At 41.0% G+C, this 20649-nt stretch overlaps 2 protein-coding genes across 2 annotated transcripts; both read right to left on the bottom strand.

Moving 5' to 3' along the window:
• Positions 1-204: 204 nt before the first annotated feature.
• On the bottom strand, positions 205-3127 carry COX7A2 (cytochrome c oxidase subunit 7A2). Its single transcript, XM_085217785.1, has 4 exons — positions 2973-3127; positions 2527-2616; positions 1150-1234; positions 205-421 (listed from the first exon to the last, which is right to left on the bottom strand). Exons 1-4 carry the CDS (start codon positions 2988-2990, stop codon positions 363-365), a joined length of 252 nt encoding a protein of 83 aa, XP_085073911.1. The 5' UTR covers positions 2991-3127; the 3' UTR covers positions 205-362.
• A 2487-nt stretch (positions 3128-5614) lies between these two features.
• On the bottom strand, positions 5615-20502 carry CDC50A (cell division cycle 50 P4-ATPase accessory subunit A). Its single transcript, XM_003204401.5, has 7 exons — positions 20174-20502; positions 15508-15624; positions 14721-14828; positions 13621-13708; positions 13054-13197; positions 11446-11652; positions 5615-9406 (listed from the first exon to the last, which is right to left on the bottom strand). The coding sequence occupies exons 1-7, from the start codon at positions 20435-20437 to the stop codon at positions 9213-9215; spliced, it is 1122 nt and encodes a 373-aa protein (XP_003204449.4). The 5' UTR covers positions 20438-20502; the 3' UTR covers positions 5615-9212.
• Positions 20503-20649: the final 147 nt, after the last annotated feature.

Genomic DNA, 20649 nt, shown 5'->3' with positions numbered 1-20649 from the left:
AAAATTTCTGTAACAAAGAGGAGGTATCACTTTCGTGAAACGGTTCAGGATATTCAACTCATCTTTGAAGTGCCAACATAAACCACATCGGAAAACAAACAAACATTCATACAATTAAGAGATCAGCATATTGATAACTCACTGTACACACCCCAAAAGTAAAATGCACTCTAATGGAGAACATATGATATAGTCCAAACAACCTCAAAGCAACATAAAAACTGCTTTATTGATTGCAGTTAAGATGTTACAATTAAATTAGGATTTCAAGCATTAAGCCAGATGCTTATAGTAACTATAAGCTGCCATCATGGTCACATGGAATTGGACGAAGAGATGCTAGTCACTAGGGCATCTTGGAGTCATTTCTGCTTCTTGGGCATTGAAGCCATCAGCAGCTCATAAACAACATAGCCTGTTCCTGAAAAAAAGAAACAAAGAAGTATTTTCAGAATGGTAAATAGAGTTTCTTACGAGTCAGCTTTCCTTTCCCAGAATACTAACAATAAGCAATTGCAGCTCAAACACAGCACATTTCCATAACCATACCTCAACTTTTTTTTTTTTTTTTTTTTTTGCAATTTGTATTTTATAAAAATAAACAATTAAAAAAAAATCATAAAAAGAAGCTCTCCACGGTCTGCATAAAAAACCTAAAAGCAAAAACGTCAAGAAAAAAAGTGGGAGAGGGAGGTTTGCAGAACTTGCAGATGACAATAAAGTACTGGTTACTCATTGTTATGGTAACTGAACAGAAAATCCTCTGGAACAACACAGTTAAGTAGAGGGTATTACAGAACCATATAAACAAATAGCAAAGAGGCTAAATATAGGCAATACCATAAATTTTGGATATAGTATGCTAATTTTTACACCATGTGAAACCTCAGTAACACCGGTATCACCTAGCATTAAAAAGAGTCAAGCCAAGAAGAAAACTAGGATGCGCGTGTGTTACTACATTTTATTCCCTTTCAAAATAAGCTTTATGAGTTATTTTAGCTTTGTCTAACATCTTTACATGGATTCTAAAGGAGTATCTAGTACATAGTACTGTGTCAGTCATGCTGGAGGCTGTACCAAAAAAGTTTTTTAATCTTAGCAGGTTGGAAAGTGTACTAAAGCGCAAATGTTTTATATGAGCCTTACCAAAAACTGTCAAACCCATGGTGAATCTGTACAACAGACCATCCATGATCCCACCTTTAAGATACACAGGGAGGCCATTATCCTCCTAATGGAAACAAAGAGACAAAAATAAATTATTTAAATGCAGTTCCTGTAACATTAGGTTCACATAACTGGAACTACTTGGAAGATTTCTTTCCCCAAACTATCTTCAGTACTTCCAGAAGACTCTGTGCTTTGAGCTTGGTGTTTCAAGTTTTTGCTCTACTATCAAAGTGTAGTAACAGCATGCATTTTTATTTCTAAAACAGCAACTGGTAACACTTGAACACTGCTGGCACCATTTCCCAGCTCCCTCAGACCTACAGGAAGTGATTACCATTCCTAGAAACTTCCCGTATGTCTCCAACACATTCAAACTCTACAACAGGGAATAGAAGCAGCCTCTCTCTACCATTACTTGTTCTTAAACAGGAGACTGTTCTGCTCCACCTGAAGTGACGCTCCCTGAACACTGGATCCACAGGATCTTTATGCTTGCTGGCATGTTTATGCTGCTTTGGAGTTCAAACCTGCCCCTAGCTGCTGAGAGGCAGTCCTGCCCAGCTTAACCTGCTTCACACAAGAGAGGAATTGAAGGAAGAAACAGTATTGGACAACAATATAATATGTAGAGATTGATCATCTGTCAGCAGAAACAGCATCTCTGACCACCCTCCTTACCAATATCCCGCTTCCCATAGCATTCAGTGAGCACTGTGCTCCTCATGCAGTGTTCCAGCAAGACTGATCTTCACTTTCAGCAGAAAGGAAAGCAATAAGACACAAAAACTACTGCATGGTTAAACTATTACTACTTTGCCCCTTTCAGATTGCTAAGCCCAGTCTCACCTACCCTCAGTAAGAAGTTACTGCTCCAAATTAAGGCACATAGCTGGGAGCATACTCTTAAGTACCCACTGCTTTGGCAACTGCAGAACCACTACTCCTCACTAGGTGGCATAGCAATCAGAAGAGATATATTCATTATCTCCTTTCAATATCTAAAGGGAAGCTACAGGAAAGAAGGGGACAGACTCTTCAAGCAGGGCCTGTGGTGACAGCACAAGGGGAAATGGTCTTGATCTTAAAGAGGGTAGATTTAGGTTAGACATTAAAAAAACTCTTTTACAGTGAGGGTGGTGAGGCACTGGTACAGGTTGCCTAGTGATGTGACTGATGCCCCGTTCCTGGAGACTTTCAAGGCAAGGCTGGATCAGACCCTGGACGACCTGAGGTAGCTGTGGTGCCCCTGTTCACTGCAGGGCAATGTTGGACTAGATGGCCTTTAGAGGTCCCTTCCAACTCTAAATCTGCTAAAACCTTGTTATCATATCATCATCAGTGTTCTCTCGATACCTGGAAGAGCTTCTGCTTCTCAGGAACTCTGTTCTCCAGCGGCCTGCGCGAAGCAGTGCTTATGGTCCTCCGGGAAACCTGGCGAATACTCTAAAATAAAGGAAAAACAGTATTTTAGGAACAGTGAAATATTTTAGTTATACTCACAGTGGTACAGAAGCCATTCTTTTTAAAATTAAGATGGAAGAGGAGGAGGGAGTGAAGAAGGAAGAGCCATCGGCTTCACCTAAGCCATCACGGGAGCCCCCCCGCACGGCCTGCAGACGTCGTACCGTGCCCTAACCCAGGGCCTGTCTGCAGGCAGAACGCACAGGTGCTCAGGGCCCCCCGCCCACAGCCCCAGCGCCCGGCTCTCAGCTCGGCTCCACACAAAGCAGGGCGGCCCCCCCACAGGTCCCGCTGCCCTTGGTGCTTCTCAGGCCGGCCCGTGGGACCGGGCCCCTCACCAGCAGGTTCCGCCACATCGCGTCTCTTGGTCCCTTCACCTCCTGCCGGCAGCAAGGGCAGCGGAAACGGAAGCGACACGAAGCACCGCCCCGCAGCTGCCGGCGGCGAGAAAATGGCGGCCGCCAGCGCCGGGGTTGTGAGGGTCAGTCCCAAGGGGGCGGGGATAAGGGCGGCAGCCCTGACTGGGCTGTGACGCAGAGGGTACAAAGGGTAGTCACGGAGCTGTCCCCGGCCTCGAGCTTCGTCAATAGCAAGGATACTGAGTACATGCAAGCAGAATTCAGAAGTCAGTTAAGAATTTCACAGTATGTAATTGCAGATGGTGAAGGAATACCAGAACTGTATGGAACACAAACCCATTTTAATCTGAAGGAAAAATCTTTTCACCCTTTAGGAAAGTGTTCCGTAAGCCTCTGGTTTCTGCAATGCAGATCCTGCCCATGCGTGCTTCATATCCTTTCTCTGCCTGATGCTGAAGTACAGCACTGCGAAAACACCACTTTCCAGCTCGCCGCAGGGCTCTCAAATCCTGTCATTTTAAAGTGCTTGTGCTGGTTCCAGAGCTGAGGATGAATAATCTGTGTCAAAGACAGAAAATCAGTGTTTGGCCCAGTACAGAAATAATAAACTATTTCCTGAAGCACAGCACTTCCCCATCCCATGAGCTGCCTCAGAAAGGTGCTATCAAGAAATGCAAAAATGGAAAGGTATTTAGCCATAGCCTTGACTGACTGCAATATTGAAAATATCATTTATAAAGCACAGCCTTAAAGAAAAATGATGCATTGCAACAAAGGAAGAATTCAGATGCATTACTTAACAAATATTAATAAAAGGATCATCATCTGCGGAGAAATAAATGTTGCTTCATTTCTGCTATGTGAACTATTTCCTGTAAGTCAGAATATGAGATTCAGAGCTATTGCCTGAAGTTCATACTTAAAGCTTGGTGTGATCAAAGCTACAGGAGGGTTACTTGGCACAAGCAGAAAGGCTGCCTTCTACATTCACTGTTTTATGAAGAAACAGCTTGAGGTAAAGGAAGAGAAATGACATTTTGCAGCCACAGGGCAAAGGCATTTCGCTAGAAGCAAAGTCAGACACATTTTCCCTAGCAGATTAATTTTAATATAAATTGCATTGAAGAATAATGAATTTGGTCATCAGAACTCATTGTTAACCTGTTTTGTTTAAGCCTGCCTGAACAGGGCTGTTCATCTATATTGATTAGTAGTTTGATCTTTTTTTAGCAGCGTTTAAAAAGATACACAAACATCTGAGTTCACTTTTGGCCTACCTGTCAAAGTGGAAAGGGGCAGTGGGATAGGTGGACAAGACAATATATAAGCTTCTCCTAGAGGTTTGCTTGCCTGCTGCGTAATTTTTTCTTGCATATAAACTAATTGATGTGCACAGTTGAAAGCCACATTGTTTACAATGAGAGAAAACACAAAACTAGAATCATTCTCTAAGTTATTCTCAGTTGTAGAATACACTAAAATTGCATTAAAATAACTTAGTATTACACAGCATAAGCACTGCTTCAGGGCTTGGGATTTTTATGGACTGCCATGCAGTAGGTCCCTCGTTCTTACTTCAACTTCACATCTTCTTTGGGAAGAATACTGCTGTAAGCACTGCATAGATAGACAGGCAGCTGCCTTCTGGGATGCTGCCACACAGTTTGCTTTCAGCATCAGTCAGCAGCTTGAAGAGAGAGCAGTCAAGATTAGACATGGCTCTGAATAACATCACTTCCAGCTAAACAGAATCTCCATCTGATTGCAGTAAGAAGCTGGAACTTTTCCCCAAAACAGAAGCTTCATACAGTGGCTCACATTAGAAGTTTCATATCTTTCTTTGATCATTCCCCCTACAAAGCTGAACAAGGATTTGTTCCAATGTTTATAAGCATCTGCTGTGAAGCAAATACTCATTTAACTACTTAACTCTGGATGTACGCCTAGAAACAATCATATTTTCATTTCTTCCAAGAATATCACGTCTCAGCCTTTCATATTTTCCCGACAGAATTAATGAGATCATAAATCATCTTCCTGGCCCTCTAACATTACTTAAAATATCTCACCATTTTATTTTGTGACATCCAAGCACCATCGGTTAGCTTGCATGTAACTCTAGTATTAAGTTTGCTTCTTTGTGGTTTGCTTCTTTTATTTCTGCTTATTTATTTCCAACATAAAATGAGAACAGTTATTTCAAACAGCAGAAATCGGGATAAACTCAAGCAACAGACATTATTACTATAATTCAAGTGCTGGTTGAGCAGAAGAAGGGAGTTTCTTATTTGTGACTCAGGTCATATAAAGACATGAGTTCTTACTAGGCTTATGATCACAGTCAGTCTAAATCAAAACTGTCAATAGCCACCCATTTAAGGCATAAGAGGTACTATGCTAATTAGAGCGTATTCTGTGAGATACAATGCATGGTATTGTTACATGAAAGTACTTCTGCCAATCTGAGGAAGAAATGAAACCGGGCCTTCTATCTTAGGAGTCCATAAGTTGACCACATCGCTAAAAAGAGAGCTAGAATAAAAGTAGCATGACCATTCACTTCCTCCCACCACCAAGCAAGATTTTTCTTTTGGCAGGCTGTTCAACACAGACACAGGTACTCAAATGTCATTTTATTTATTTATTTATTAACTCATTGTAACTAGGTCAATACAGTCCCTTATGGGGACTTGATATACCTTGAGAAGTATTTGTTGTTATTATTGTTGGGACATTGCTGAAGGCTTTTGCAATGTTGCCCTCTTCCTTTTCAACTCTTAAAGTTAGTTCATTTGCAGAGAACAACCTACGGTAACAAATACAGAACGTCTATAAAAAAAAATACGAAAGATACCAGTCTTATGTAGGACCAAGGTAAAATCAGATTTTCAGGCAAGATCACAAACTCTGTGTGTCATAGGAACATTTTTCTGCAGACAGAAAAAAAAATAGAATAATTTTCAGCATGTAGAAAGTACTCTAAGGTCATGACTTGTCCTCAACCAGCTGCCTTCCAATCAGTATATTCTACATTATTTTTAAATTAATTCAGTGCACATTCTGTGTTAGGTTTAGTCACATTTTTCCAACCAGACACTTCAGCTGAATTTCTGATATGTGTGTCTACAAATGAGTAACACTGATGTTGCCCCAGTGCAGGAAGAGCATTTGAGAAAGGTGCAGTCATTAACACTTGCAGTGAGTCCAGGGCAAACACCTGATCTTTCCTTGTGCTGCTTGGCAGACTCAAGCAGATGTTACCTGACATTAGATTGTCACAGCCTCTCCTCCTAAGGAGATTTCTATAAAAAGACAAGGCTTGTGTTCTTCAAAGTGTAACATTCATAATTAAAGCAAAACCGGGCTGCTGAGAATGCATTTTCAGTACCATTGTGACCTTGAGAGGCAAAGGCTACAAAGGATTCCTCACATTCAAGCTTTAAGTTGATAACTCTTTCCTCTGACTCAGCTAATCACAACCAACAGCTCTCCAAATTGCCCAAAGCAATTTAAAGAAAGGGGCCCTCTGCTTTGCTACAGCTATGTAGATCTTAACAAGACTGGAAGGAAGATGGGCACACGCAAAGGATTTTGTTTGAAAAGCTCCTGCGTAAGACAAAGACACATCCTAGATTCCCACATTAATTTCTCCAAGAAAGACTCATTCACAAGCAGGCTCTCCTAACATCACCCACTTCCAGGAAGCCTATAATCTCATGCTTTGGGCACTGCCTCAACAGGGTGGGATTTAGAAAGTGCCTGGCTGGTACTTGGAAAGGAGAGGCATTGCTCTCTAGTTCTGAAGTCTAGCAGTTGTGCAGGATGGATGCCACTGAAGAACCAGGTCACAAGTGGTCAGGTCCAACACATGGCACTGAGCACTGGGACAGTGACACTGCCCTAACAAGTGTCAGACAGGGAGACTGTGGCTTCTCTTTGAACACGTGACACATTGGCAGCTTCCAGGAAATACAAAATCCAAGAATCTCAGTAGTTAACTGCATGCCCCCAAGGCAAACGTAGAAGAGTAAAACAAGAGATTCTAAGTTTCACCTAATATCTTGAGCTCCTCAGGAAAAGTGTTCATATTGTCTGACAAGTATTTAGTGCTATAGGCTTTCAGAAAAACACTTGATGTGTAGCAAGAACCAAACAGACAGCAATTCTTATCCTGGTGCACTTCATTAAGAAGATCCAAACAGCAGTGACAGCTGTGGTCAAGAGGAAAAGGAAAAAGCACTGAAGAACATTTCAAGGTAGAGATAGAAAAATATTGTTTTCCATTTTGAACATAGCCCCAAAAAACAGCATTCCCTACTCAGAAAAGGGGTCATGAATAAAGCAAAACATTTACCTTTCAAATGACAAACAGTTTAAAAATCAAAATATTTTAATAAGCAGTAAATGGGAAACATCTCCTTACTTGTTTACTTTGTTTTGACTAAACTATTCTACAGAGGAATGCCAGTTTAAAATTTTGTGCAACTTTTCAACCTTCCAATATACAGTTATATATCCTTATACTATAGTTCCAGCAAGAGATACAACACTGCAAAAAAATCTAGTAGACTTGAGTATTTAAAAGCTCCGTGTTGCCACAAAGTACTATGTAAGCAAATTATATGCTTATACAGAAAGCCAGCACCATGGAAACACTGCTTCATTCTGCAGTGTATGCAGGCCTGTACACTTAAACTGCTAGCTGAAAAAGATTACACAAGTAATTGAGTAAAAATAGTTTTGCATTTATGTGCTAAATTAATACAGTGTTGTATAAAGGTGGCTATCGATGTTACATTGATTTTTTGTAACTGAGAAATACAACTTGCTTAAAATGCATTCAATCTTAATGCCTTTTCACCCAGATGAAAATAAATGCATGTTCAAAAACAAAGTAAAATCTCTTAATAAATGGTTTGCAGAATTTATTAGGTCTTTTTAATACACTCAGTACTTATGAAGCTAGTTGCATGTAAAGTGATCTCCACCATATACATTACAATTTCTGTGCATCATCTAAAAAAAAAAAAAAAAAAAATCAAATAGTATTTTATTAGCTAGCTTCAAATTATCCTGGAAGTGAACCCTTCTGTAGTTTAATATATTAAAATTCACAGTCTTCTAACTGCAATATTTCAATTAGGTTTCACTGCAAACTTAACCTGCACTGGAATAACAAAGAGATTACTGTCATCTCAAATCTTCCTTTTCTACAGTCCAGTATCTCAACACTGAAAGAATTTATTGTGGTATCTACTCCAAATAAGGAAAGAGAACATGAGATTTCCTTTACAACAAAGCCTGCTCAGCAGAATACATATGTTTCAATAAACTCTTTTAGTGAAAGGAATTTGCTCAAGTTTCTGACTAGAACAGACATTTTAGGTTCATCTTGCTTACTGCTTGGAGATACTCTTCAAAAAGCAAAACCAGCAAGCACACCAGGAAAACTACTGCTGGATATAACTTAAAGCAAAGAAACTGACAAAACTGCAGGTTCTACCTGCAACAAACATCTCCCAGTTTAGAACAAAATTTAAGAGGAACTCATACAAATAATTAACAAATAGGCTTTCCGATGCCTTTATAGAATGCTGTTTTACTGGCCAGGCAGATCTGTTGCAACTATTAAAAGGAATTCCAGGTGTTGCAGTTTGCACTGCATTTAAATAATCTAACATAACAAAGGTGGGTAGGACACAGGAAAAAACATTTAACTGCTAATATAAATATATTAAAATCTCAGCCAGAAATGTAGGAGTCCATGCACACAAGACGGTAAATTGAAAAAACACTTAAGATTGCCTTTTCCTTTCAACAGCACTGACACTCAAGTTCTGCTAAGTTAACAATTTACACGGTATCTTACAACGGTCTTCTCCACAATCTGTATGTACTGAATCATATTGACATTACACAGCACACGACAAGCAGCAGATGCATCAAGGGAACCAGAGCTACATGCATCAAGTGGCCTGCCCAGCTAGAGGCAAACATCAGAAAAATTGTTTCTGATGTATGCAGAGATACAATCAATGCAGCTAATTGTATACCCGTCATGTTGAGAGTTAACCCACAGCAAGGGGAAAGGAGGTCTTTAGATAAAATTATATACCCAGCCTCAGAAGTGACATTAGCAGAGATTTATCTTCCAACAACTGAGTCCGTTCTGGACTGGCCTTGATGCACATGCAGCATGGTTGCTTTCAAAATGTGAGATTAATTGGGAATGTCTGCACTAGTGTTTCTGTTTCCATATTTGTGATGGATGATCAGCAATACAACTCCTAAGAAGAAGCATATGGACCCAACAGTGATGTACGCAATTCCCAGAAAGGGGTTTTTGCCTCCCATCCATGAGATGGTGCTTAGGATCATTCTTTTTCGTCCATCAAAACTGTGCACAGGATAATCTGAGAAAACAAGGAGTATAGGAAAACAAGAAACATCAAGTACATTTCCAAACCTAGCTTAGTCAGGCACATTAACATGCTGGATCATCTGACTCAGGCTCCCAATACAAACACCTTTCTTTGAATATTCAAAGTGTAAACCCTGAAAATTTTGATAATCTTTTAAGCAAAGACTAAACCTGGGCACCATCAACTACTCCAAGAAAAATGCCCCAGACGTTATGCATTTTCTCTTATGAAGAGGATAGTTTCATGGGTTTTTGAAAGCACATTCAATAGAACGAAGGAAATACAAGAATTGAAATTTGTATTTTAGTTTTTCTTAGTGACTTTATGTTGACTTCATTTTACACACGCTCCCTGTTGTTCTGAAAGGAAGAAAAATATTGCAGTAGCTATTCAAATGATCTTCAGGAGCTTTCAAGTTTTAAGAATTCAGTAACTATGACAACCTGCTCCTCTACTCTCCTATATAACTACCTCATCTTTTGTCTGCCCAAAAAGGAATGGCAGATGTGCACCTGATCCACAGCTCTGGCCTTATTTTCACCTCTAAATTCTGCCTGCCCTAGGCTACCTTCTGTCATTATGCCCTGAAGAGTACAGGTTTAGAACGTATACTCAAATTTCTAAGCTACCACGTCTTCCATTCTTTCCTTTGCTGTATTTTTCTCTCAGTTTCTTTACAGCATCCAAGACATTAAACTTCTCTCTCATTGTGAAGTAATTTAACTTTATGCACAGATTTGAGCAATTACACAGCAGAAAAGGTTGCTGTGCAGCAAGTCTACAAATAGAGTGATCTGACAACAGTACACAGCCAAAGAAAGAGGCAAAGTAGGCCCCAACTCCTGAATGAATATTAAATTTCTGCACCCCTGAGAAATTTTTTGTATTCAATCCCCTTCAGTGTCAAAGCACTCCACAGAAAAGCAAAGAATTAGCAGCACATACACCGAAAAGTAAAGATGTACACTGCATTTGACCGTGCTACCAGCCTGAGTGTAAATACAGTATGCCATACGGCATTTTACAGACTGTAAAAAAACTAAAACCTGTGACTTAGGCCATGTAACAGGTTTCAAAAAGACTTATCAGCTCAAGCAAAGCATCACCTGAACTATGGCTATGCATCTTCTGTTAGACAAAATACAGTCTGTCTGCATTCGTGTATGCCCAAAAATTATCACATGAAAATGTTCCCATCCAGAGACTTCAGTCTCAATCCCTCAAAGCAGTCAGCAGGGACTGCAAGGACCCACATATGTGAACAAGCTGTGCGAGACTACGGGTGAATGAGACTGACCATACCCCTCTAAGCACTCAAGCATACTGAGAAGACCCTAGTGTCCTTCAGAATTTTGCTTATTGGGCAAATTTTACACTGAAATCTTCCCTAGGATTAACAGGTCTTCGCACAAATGCCTCTTCAGAAGAGTGAGGTGGTATTTTTTTTGTCCCCTCCACCCTGCTTTGTCTTCAGAAACAGAAAGAGCAACAAAAAAACCCACAGAATATTTTCATCCTTGTTAAATACATAATGTAGTTCTATGTGAACTACACAATAGTTTAAGATCATGATTAAAATGGTACAAACATTAAAGAAGATAAGCCTAACTCCAAGTGAAGAAAAAAAGGTTGCAATAAGACTACAAATTTACAAATCATTCCTATATTTGATTGTGTCTGAAGATCCAGCTGTCTCCACAGCATTGTGTTTTCCTCCCTCTATCCTCCTGATCAGGCAGGAGAAAATCCTACACTTCTAAAAGAGAAATACCCTCCAAAAGATACTCTAACTAGTTCAGACAACTCCACGCTTCAGGTGGTGATTCTGAAGTCAAACTAAGCCAGTCATTTCTCTTCATGGAGTGATGGAACTGAATTTCATGATCTTAACAGAACACAGGTTAATTCTATAAACTATTTGTAGAAGACAGTAATTGTAAAGTCTTGTTTGATTTAAACTTCCTCAGAAGTATACCCATGTAATCCAGCCAATGCTCTAAGGAGTTTTTAAGGGCATTTTCAAAGGATACTGTACGTGATATCCAAAGAATATTTTCCAGCCTGTAAGGTAGGCTGTAAGTTACTCTTCCTTTCAATGAGACGATACAGCTTACGAAATGTTGGCAGAGCAGCAGTACGCATCCACACAATAAAGTCTTCATTGATAAAGCCATTGTTGTCAGGCTCAGAGTCCAGCATATACACTGGTTTGGGCCAATTTACTGGTTTTGTTGTACCTAAGATTAAACAAAAACAACAATAAAGCATTTCAAACACAGGACTAAATGAAGCACCGGATCGTCAAAATTAATTCTAGTATCATAAAAAACATGCATTAAATCCTAAGTAGTATGAAGATCCAGGTTGGCTCACTGCTACCGCAAGATTACTGTTTAGATTCTTTAGATTTTCAGAAGATTACTGTTCAGGAGCTTATTATTTTCATAACACAGCTGAGACTGGAAGAGACTTCTGGGACCAGTTGGCTCAACCCCTGCCCAAGCAAAGACACCCCAGAGCACTGTGCTGAGGACTGTGTTCAGGCAGCTTCTGAAGTTATCTGAACAGGGAGACTTAGCAACCACTCTTATAGGGGAGTCAACTCCTTGAAAGGATAGATAATAGCAGAACAAGGGGAAATGGTTTTAAGTTGAGGGAAGAAGGATGTAGGTTGGATGTCAGGGGAAAGTTCTTTACTGTGAGAGTGGTGAGGTGCTGGAACAGGCTGCCCAGAGAGGTTGTGGATGCCCTGTCCCTAGAGGTGTTCAAGTCCAGGCTGGATGGGGCCCTGAGCAGCCTGGTCTAGTATTAAATGGGGAGGTTGGTAGCCCTGTCTGTGATGGGAGGGCTGGAGCTTCACAATCCTTGAGGTCCCTTCCAACCCAAGGCATTCTATGATTCTCTGAGCAATCTATCCATTCCTTTATCACCTGCAGAGTTTCCAGTTTAAACAGCAGTGTATATCCATTTGTTCACACGACAGCACTGGTCTATGGCTAAAACAAGTTTGCCTGCTCTATACATTTATATAGATAGGAAGCTTTATCAAAATATTACTCTACCATTGTGAGATAGCTCTCCATTATGATCATAGCTCTCCTGCTCTACTACTTTCTGGACCACGAGCAAATAAAATTATATACAGTACTTTAGACGATGTCACAGTAGTGCTTTTGCTATTTTACTGGAAATACAGTTCTACACTGTATTAGAGTATGGTATCTGCCTTTCCAAGGGTAATGTCACTTTGGTAAGGTCACTTGGCTGTGACTAAGCAAGAAACATACATTAGGCTAAACCTAAAACAAAACTAATCTGATGCCAAGCAACTGACAGAAAGAGCTTTTATGAAACTTCAGAAAGATTAAACAGGAAATAAGCCCAGGTCCTGTTTTCACATGTTAAATGACTACAGTACAGTAAAATGAGAAAAAACAGAAATACTTCTGCATTAAGTTTGCAGCATCCACTGTTAACAGACAACTTTTCCAGAAAACAGAATAGCCTTTAGCTTGGACTTCTACATAGAACAATATTTTTAATTATTATGTTCACTACAATGTTGTCATTGAGGTAAAAATCCATGGCAATCAATGTGTTTGAAATCTTTTGTTCTTAAAATTTCATATACTTCTTACCTTGGAAGAGTGCAGTTAAATTATTTCCATCTCCTGTAGGGTTCCTGAACTTTACATTTTTATCTGTCCACCACGCAATGCCTTTTTTAATCAAAGTAATAGCAGTCCTTGTGTCATTTTCAACATGATATAATTCCAATGTATCTATGGAGAAAATCAAATTGGAAAACTAGGTAAGAGTGACTTTTAGTAGATGAACGATCCTGATAGGCAGTAAAACAACTCCAGGAAAAACAAAAACTGCCACAATCAAAAACTGTTCTGTGAGAATCCACACGCGTTGCACAGCAATGCATTATACATACATAGCATCTTTACATCTATTCCATAGCCATAACAGCCACTCACAACAGATGTTTCAATCCCTTGTGTGCTATCAGATTAAATTCACTTTGATAGCTATTGAAAAAAAAAAAAAAAGGTATTTTATTCCGAACATTCCAAACAATTAAGGTGTGTTAATTCAAAACAAAACAATCCACAATAATAGCCAGAATAAAGCAACAGCACAAAGCATACACAACGACACAAAAATGTCTAAATCTAAACTTAGAAGTGTTACCATACCATTAAACATACTATTGGCAATAGCCCCACAGGGAGCAATGGGTTTATCCTCATTTGTCCGGTAAGGCTCACATTCCTTACTTGGATTCTGATAGAAAGAAAAAAGGCAGATCAGTCTGTGCTGGTCTATACTTCAGTACTTCAGTGTTCACAGCGTACATTTACTACAAAGTCTTCTCATGAGTGAGCTTATTTACAAATATTTCAGTATTCACTGCTAATCAATATGATGATTTTTCTCTTTACAAACAGGAATATAATCTAGATAAAACGTGAATAAAATCAAAAATCCCATGATGGTCATTCTAAAATTAAGACTGATTGGAAACTGTTAAGAGAGGAAAACAAAAGTTCTAACTGAAACATGAAATACTCCAGCATTCTTTTAATAAAGTCCCACCCCTCTCCCCCCCCAACTCCCAGTACGCACAAGTTAGAGATAACAGATTGCAGTAAGTAACAAAGCCCAGCATAAAATAATAAGGTTGCAAGCACACAAACATCATGCCAAAAACAAGTGACCTGAAATCCAGTGTCAGTCATCAGCTGTAACTTCCTGAAACTCTGCTTTTTGTCCAATTTACATGCAAAAAGAGGGAATTCTTTTTGCGGGAGCAAGAATCCACATGTATTTCCACTCCTTGCCAAAACTAGGAGGAGGAGCAATCTGACTCTATGCAGTGCTTTGAGCAGAATACTGAGTACTGACATTTTCCAGTAATGCTGATGTTCAGTATCAAACCTGATTCTATAGAAACGAATGCATTTAGCTGCAATATCCAAACCAAGTGTTAGGTAACAGTATTTTATACTGAAAATGAATGTGTACATATAGGTACTATCATCTGAAAGTAAAAAGTTTAAAGCTATTCGGTCTTGAGATGTGTTTGATGTACTGCATTGCTGTCCAACAAACAAACAACTGCCATGAAATTACAGCATTTTACATTTTCTCATGAGAACTATGAATTCCTTATTGTCATTTTCTGGAATACAAAAATTCTACAGCTTCATTATTATTAAACTTCATATTCTGCCCTGTGATAACTTATGCAAGTCAACTGTTCATTGCCTATTAATATCAAAGCTTGAATACCTACAAGTAATGAGCTGTTGTCTCCATTTAGTTGGCTGTCATCTCGAGATTTCACATAGCGACGGTGGTTTTGATAGAAGTTGGAAAGTCCATAATACATGAATACATTACTCTACAAGAGGGGTTTTAATTCACACAACAGATCAATAAAACACACAAGGATGCTAGTTAACTGAAAGCTGAAACTTCAACCTCTTAAATTGTGTTTACCTTTATAGTAACACTCAAAGACTCGACTCTCTTCATATTAAGTACACACAATACTATCCCAACAAAAGCTGGCAACCTGAAGTCAAACAATATCAACGTGCCATAAACCAGCAGCATGATATTCATCACTATCCCAATACTCATCTTGTTATTATTTTTGGGATTGAAACCAGATGATCATTGTGGTCCTTTTCAACCCAGGCCATTCTATGATTTCCCTCCAGTTTGCAAAAAAGCACGCACCTGGTGTTGCCACTTCCTGCTGAATTCAGTTTAAGTTGTGCAGGAATAGCTCATCTACATGTCAAGTACATGAAATCCAACTAGGACACAGTAAATCCAGATGTGTAAAAGGTATCTCATTTAATACTGTGCAATTCTAGACAAAGAGAGGCATTAAAAACCATCTCATCCCTGCTTCTGAGAAGATACACATCCATCAAATCCAAGTTCATAGAAATACTAGAAACAATCCTTTAAGATAGAAACAAAGTAAGGCTGTGGGAATGCAGCTTTTCTATCACTTACGAAATAAACCACGTCAGCAGTTCTCATTTCACTTTGCATGCAAGGTTACATACCTCAAATGAATGCTCCAATGTGAAATTGATTGTGCAAGTACAAGGCGGTGTGCTATCCCAGGACACATTTAAACATTTGTTGCAAGGACTGGAAGGCTCTATTCCTGTATAATCGATCTATAACAGAAAAAAATATTCACATTAATTTACATTGGGAAAACAAAGAAAATTGATTAATAAGCCAGAGAATTGGTGTGGCATTTATTTTGCAACCTTACTGCATCTCAGTTCCAAAAGCGCTATTTGATGATCTCATGGTCCCTTCTAACCCAAACTATTTTGTGATTCTAACTACATATTATGTTTCAGCCTCAAACAGATCTGGCACCAGTGTGGGCCATTAATGCTGGGGAAGAAGAGGAAAAAAACAAACAAAAAAACCCCACCAAAACACCCAGAGCAGATGCTCAAGGCACCACATCATTTCCAAACACACTTCATACATAACAAGCAGATCTAAGCTGCTACACGCCTTCCAGAGAAGTCTAGTTTTTAAAAGCCTACCTAGACATTTAATAAGAAAGAAGTCCTGCATAAGAAAACTTTCGTTGCTGCCTATGTTTAGGCACTGAATCAGCTGGAAGATTTTTCAAAGACCACTTAATGTTTGAGAGCTCTCCTTAAACAGGAAAATGAAGACGTTAATGCCAAGAACAGTAAAATGCCAGATGAAAAAGAAAGATGATTGCTGTTATTGCAGCTTATCAAGTATCTGTCTTTAATAGTCTAGCAACAAGAACAAGAAAAATTACCTGAAACCTGCACATTCAGGCTACCTTTACAACACACAGTGTATCCTGAGCACTTGGGCACTCATCCTACGGCTCCCTGCCAACAGAAGTCACTTGACTGCATTTTGTTGCTCTCTCCTGCATGGCTTCAGGATGCAAACAGCAGGAAATAACTGTCTTGGATTCAGCAAGTCAGCTCCATGCGTAGGACAAAGATTCCATCTGTCTATGAACTAGTATTTCTACACTTAAAAGACACTTCCTACTTAGAATTAGAACTCAGATCAGCACAACACATGACAAGTTATCAAAACGAAGTGCTCTGAACTACAAATCCTGCTCAGTTTTATGAAAGACTGCTGCAAATGGTTTGTTCTGATTTATGGCTGTAGGCAAACATTACTGAGAATTAGAATGATTTATGATCTGTCCTAAAATCCATATTAAGGTTAAATAAAACAAGCAGTTTCAAGGTTCAAGGAACAATTGAAGCCTGTTTCCCTCTGGATCTTCTTCAAGGTCTCTCTCCCCATAGATTCTTTGCTATCTGTTAAGAGCTGCAGCTCTTCCTTCAGCAAAGGCGCTTTACTAGCCTGTGTTCTGCTGCCAGGCTTCTGACAGATGAGACCTTCCTCTGACAAGGTCAACTGAAACAAGTCAGATTCAGGAGCTGTGAGGTGGAGGAAAGGCTTGCATTATTTTTGCCTCTTGTTAAACGAGATACTGAGTTTATGCAGAAGTAGCTCTGCCTCAGCACTCCTTCAATGCTTGGTCCAGCTGCAGCACAGGGACCAGCAAGATCTAAAAATTTTACTTACATGAAGAACACGTTACATGTTCCACTGACAGCTTAGCTAAAGTAATACAGGTATGTTTTCATCTCTTGACAAATAATGAAACCACTCCTTCAAGATCACAAGAACTAATGCACAGAGCCAAGGCAGAAATCCACGTGACCCAGCACCAGGGCTCCAGAGAGCAATAGCAACCAGAGACCACAGACCCACAGGGAGCTGCTATCTCCTGGCCCAACAGCTGTGCAGTTTGTTGATGTCCTTCTCAGCTTGCTTGTTTTTGTAGTGCAGAAATAACAAAGCTATTGTGCATATGCATTCTCCAAACCACCTGCGCTCTTTGTAGGCTTCACACGCTGTTACAAATGGATGCTACTAAAGAATCATAGAATATCCTGAGTTGGAGAGACCCATAAGGATCACCAAGTCCAACTCCCAGCTCCACACAGCACACAAAATCAAACCCCGTGTCTGAGAGTGGTGTCAAAATGCTCCATGAACTCTGACAGCTCAGGCCTGTGTACACTGCCCTGGGCAGCCCTTGCCATGCCAACCCACCCTCTGGTGCAGCACTTGTCCCTAACCCCCAGCTGCCCCTGGCACAGCTCCATGCCGTTCCCTCAGGCCCTGTCACTGTCACACAGAGCAGAGCTCAGCGCTGCCCTTCGCTCCCTGTGAGGAGCTGCAGTCTCCATGAGGCCTCCCCTCAGCTCTGCTCTGGACCAGCAATTACTGTCCCTGGCCACTTGTATAAAAGGCATCCAATCAGTCTGGTTGTTTTTCTTTCCTATATCCATCTCCGCAGATTTCATTAAGTTCTGCAGCATTTTGGTGATGGGGTCACTAGAACCACACACAACACTGAAGATGCACACAATAATCAGGCACCTCATCTCAGTTCCTCATTCCTAGCAAGTGCCTTTGGGTCTGGTTTTAACTACTGTTAAGCAATTCACAAGTAGCAGTCGCAGCACCTGGATGTGCTTCCTGTTCAATGAGTGTCCTGGACATTGCTCAATTTGTATCACATTTTAATGTGCTGTCAGCAGTTCTTATCCATTCTAAAAATAAAAATAGGACCACACTGGCCTTTAATAGTACAGGGCAGAAAACAGACACTTCCGAAGCTTTTTCCTCGTATTTCTCTCAAATGAACAATTCCCCATGATGGACAGCTTTGAAACTGAGAAAGGACAGAGGAAAAACCAGCACACACATATACAAAAAATAACCCATAATCCTCATACACTTAAGATTTTGGACATCTTCCACATTTAAATTCAAGAGAGCTTCTAAAGGAAATCAATGGAAAGGCCACATCTCACTGCTTGCACCCGCATAAGAACAGTGCAGTTCTCAGAAGCTGCAGCATCAAGTTCCAGGACAGGCCTAGGCATAACATGAACTGTACACAAATATGTATTTGGGGACATCAATCATACACCCTATTCAGTTACAATACACCAAGCTTTCGGGCTGCTATACACAGAGACACCTCATGAGGAGGCTACTGTCTGAGGTGGGTGTAAATAAGCAGCTCTGCTTCTTTCTCCCCCAGTTACCTTTTTAAATGAGCTTAGTCACCACAACTCGCTTTTAGAAGCCTTGTCTCCCAGAGTTATATCAGTGGCTCTTTGGGAATAACATCTGGAGGTTACTAAGAAAAGCCAGAGCACCAAACAAGGACCTGAGGTAGATGTGCAGCTGGTAGCTGTGCATACTCCCCCTCTCCACAGTTTTTGCACTAAAACACTTCATAGAAAAGCATTAGAATCAAATAACAGAACACAAGCTTCCTCCTTTTACTTGCATACCTGAACTGTTTGATCACAACATCAGACTCACAGAATTCACAAACCCTATCCCCGGAAAAATAAAATCTGACCAAACTCGAGGGGGAGGTGGACAACACAAATGATAAACACACTTGATACAAAAACAAGGAACATTTTTACCTATTTTTAATACCTTGAAACTAGACTGAAGATTACCACCTACTATCTCATTTCCAAATATAAGTGGCCAACACTGCTTCATAAATGCAGTGTGTCTGTGTAGGGGAGTGTTAGTCGCACTAACTGTACATATCAGAAGGGAACAAATGCCTTGTGGCTCCTGCTTGAGCTTACAGCAGTACATAAGTGAGCTGCTAAGCAGACACAGTGTTTAAAATCTCATAGAATCATAGAATGGCCTGGGTTGAAAAGGACTACAGCGATCATCGAGTTTCAACCTCCCTGTTGTATGCAAGGTTGCCAACCACCAGACCAGGCTGCCCAGAGCCACATCCAGCCTGGCCTTGAATGCCTCCAGGGATGGGGCATCCACAACCTCACTGGGCAACCAGCTCCAGTGAATATACACACAGCAGGGATAGAGCCACAAGGAGTCACAGAACCATTAAGGTTGGAAAAGATCCCTAAGATCATCTAGTCCAATCATCCACCTAACCACCAACATTTCCCCATTAAACTACATCCTCAGTACTGCATCTAAACATTTTTTGAACTCCTCTAAGGACAGTGACTCTGCCAGCCCATTCCAGCGCCTGACCATCCTTATGAAGAAGTTCTTCCTAACATCCAACCTGAATGTCATTTACAGTTCTGGACTCAGAGGAACTTGATGAAGTTCTCATCCTTAAGGATCAATCCAGATCCAATCAGAATGAAAAGATATGGTAAATATAATTGGATAAATACACATCTCTCATAACATCAGCATAAGACTGCATGTTACTTTAATAAATAAACGGCTGTTCTAAACATAACTATCATAAAAAGTGTTAGAAACAGGCATTTGCATCACCTTCGAAAAGGCTGTAAGGTGGCATCGACAATCGGTGTGTCGAGAACAGAGCAGCATGCTCTGAAGTAGCTGTGTCAACTTCTAGATGTGCATGCCCCCACACTTCCAGCAAGAAGCTCAAATGCAGCATCCAGACACGGCACAACAGGCTTCAAGCTCCTATTTCCACTTCCACTTCAGCCTTTCCTTGACAGAAATTTTAGTTCCACGGACTCTGTTTCCCAACCTCCTCCCGACACAGCTGTCACCTCCGCTTCCTTGCTTCCTTCCCCCCGCCCGGCCCGGCCCGGCCCCCCATGCCCAGAGCTGAGGGGAGGCCCGGTCCCCGCTCACCTCGTACTCTCGGATGTTGTTGGAGGTGACGAAGATGCCGATACCGATGGGGATGAAGATGAGGCCGATGATGAAGAAGGCCGGCAGCACCGTGCCCGCCGTCAGGATGGGTTGCCAGGCGGGCAGACGCTGCTGCTTGAACGCCGTGTTGTCCGGCTTGCGGGTCTTCACCGCTCCGCCGCCGCCCGCCGCGGCCCCGCCGCCCGGCCCGCCGCCCGCGGGGTGCCCATCCGCCTCCTCCTTAGCGCTGTAGTTGACCGCCATGGCGTCGCCCACCGACACCGCCGGAAGCCCCGCCCGCGAACCCACCACGTGACCGACGGACGCCGCGCCTGCGCTCTCGGGGGACGGCGCGCGGTTGATGACGTAACCTTCGCGTCCCGGTAGAAAGGGATCGCCGAGACGAAGCTGCGCATGCTCAGAGCAAGAGCGGTGTCTGCACAACGGAAGGACACAATCTGTGAGCTCATTGTCTC

This window comes from Meleagris gallopavo, chromosome 2 (assembly GCF_905368555.1).
Source record: "Meleagris gallopavo chromosome 2, MGAL_WU_HG_1.1, whole genome shotgun sequence".
Lineage (NCBI taxonomy): Eukaryota > Metazoa > Chordata > Aves > Galliformes > Phasianidae > Meleagris > Meleagris gallopavo.
The sequence above is the reverse complement of the archived record's forward strand: the minus strand, read 5'-3'. Positions and strand labels throughout refer to the sequence as shown.

Coding starts and splice junctions, on each gene's coding strand:
- COX7A2 (XM_085217785.1), bottom strand. Junction 1,235..2,526: donor AGAAGCAGAAGCTCTTCCAG/GTATCGAGAGAA, acceptor TGTTTCCATTAG/GAGGATAATGGCCTCCCTGT. Junction 422..1,149: donor CATGGGTTTGACAGTTTTTG/GTAAGGCTCATA, acceptor TCTTTTTTTCAG/GAACAGGCTATGTTGTTTAT.
- CDC50A (XM_003204401.5), bottom strand. CDS start 20,437: ATGGCGGTCAACTACAGCGCTAAGGAGGAGGCGGATGGGCACCCCGCG. Junction 15,625..20,173: donor ACAACATCCGAGAGTACGAG/GTGAGCGGGGAC, acceptor TTTCTGTTATAG/ATCGATTATACAGGAATAGA. Junction 13,198..13,620: donor TGCCAATAGTATGTTTAATG/GTATGGTAACAC, acceptor TTTTCTCCATAG/ATACATTGGAATTATATCAT.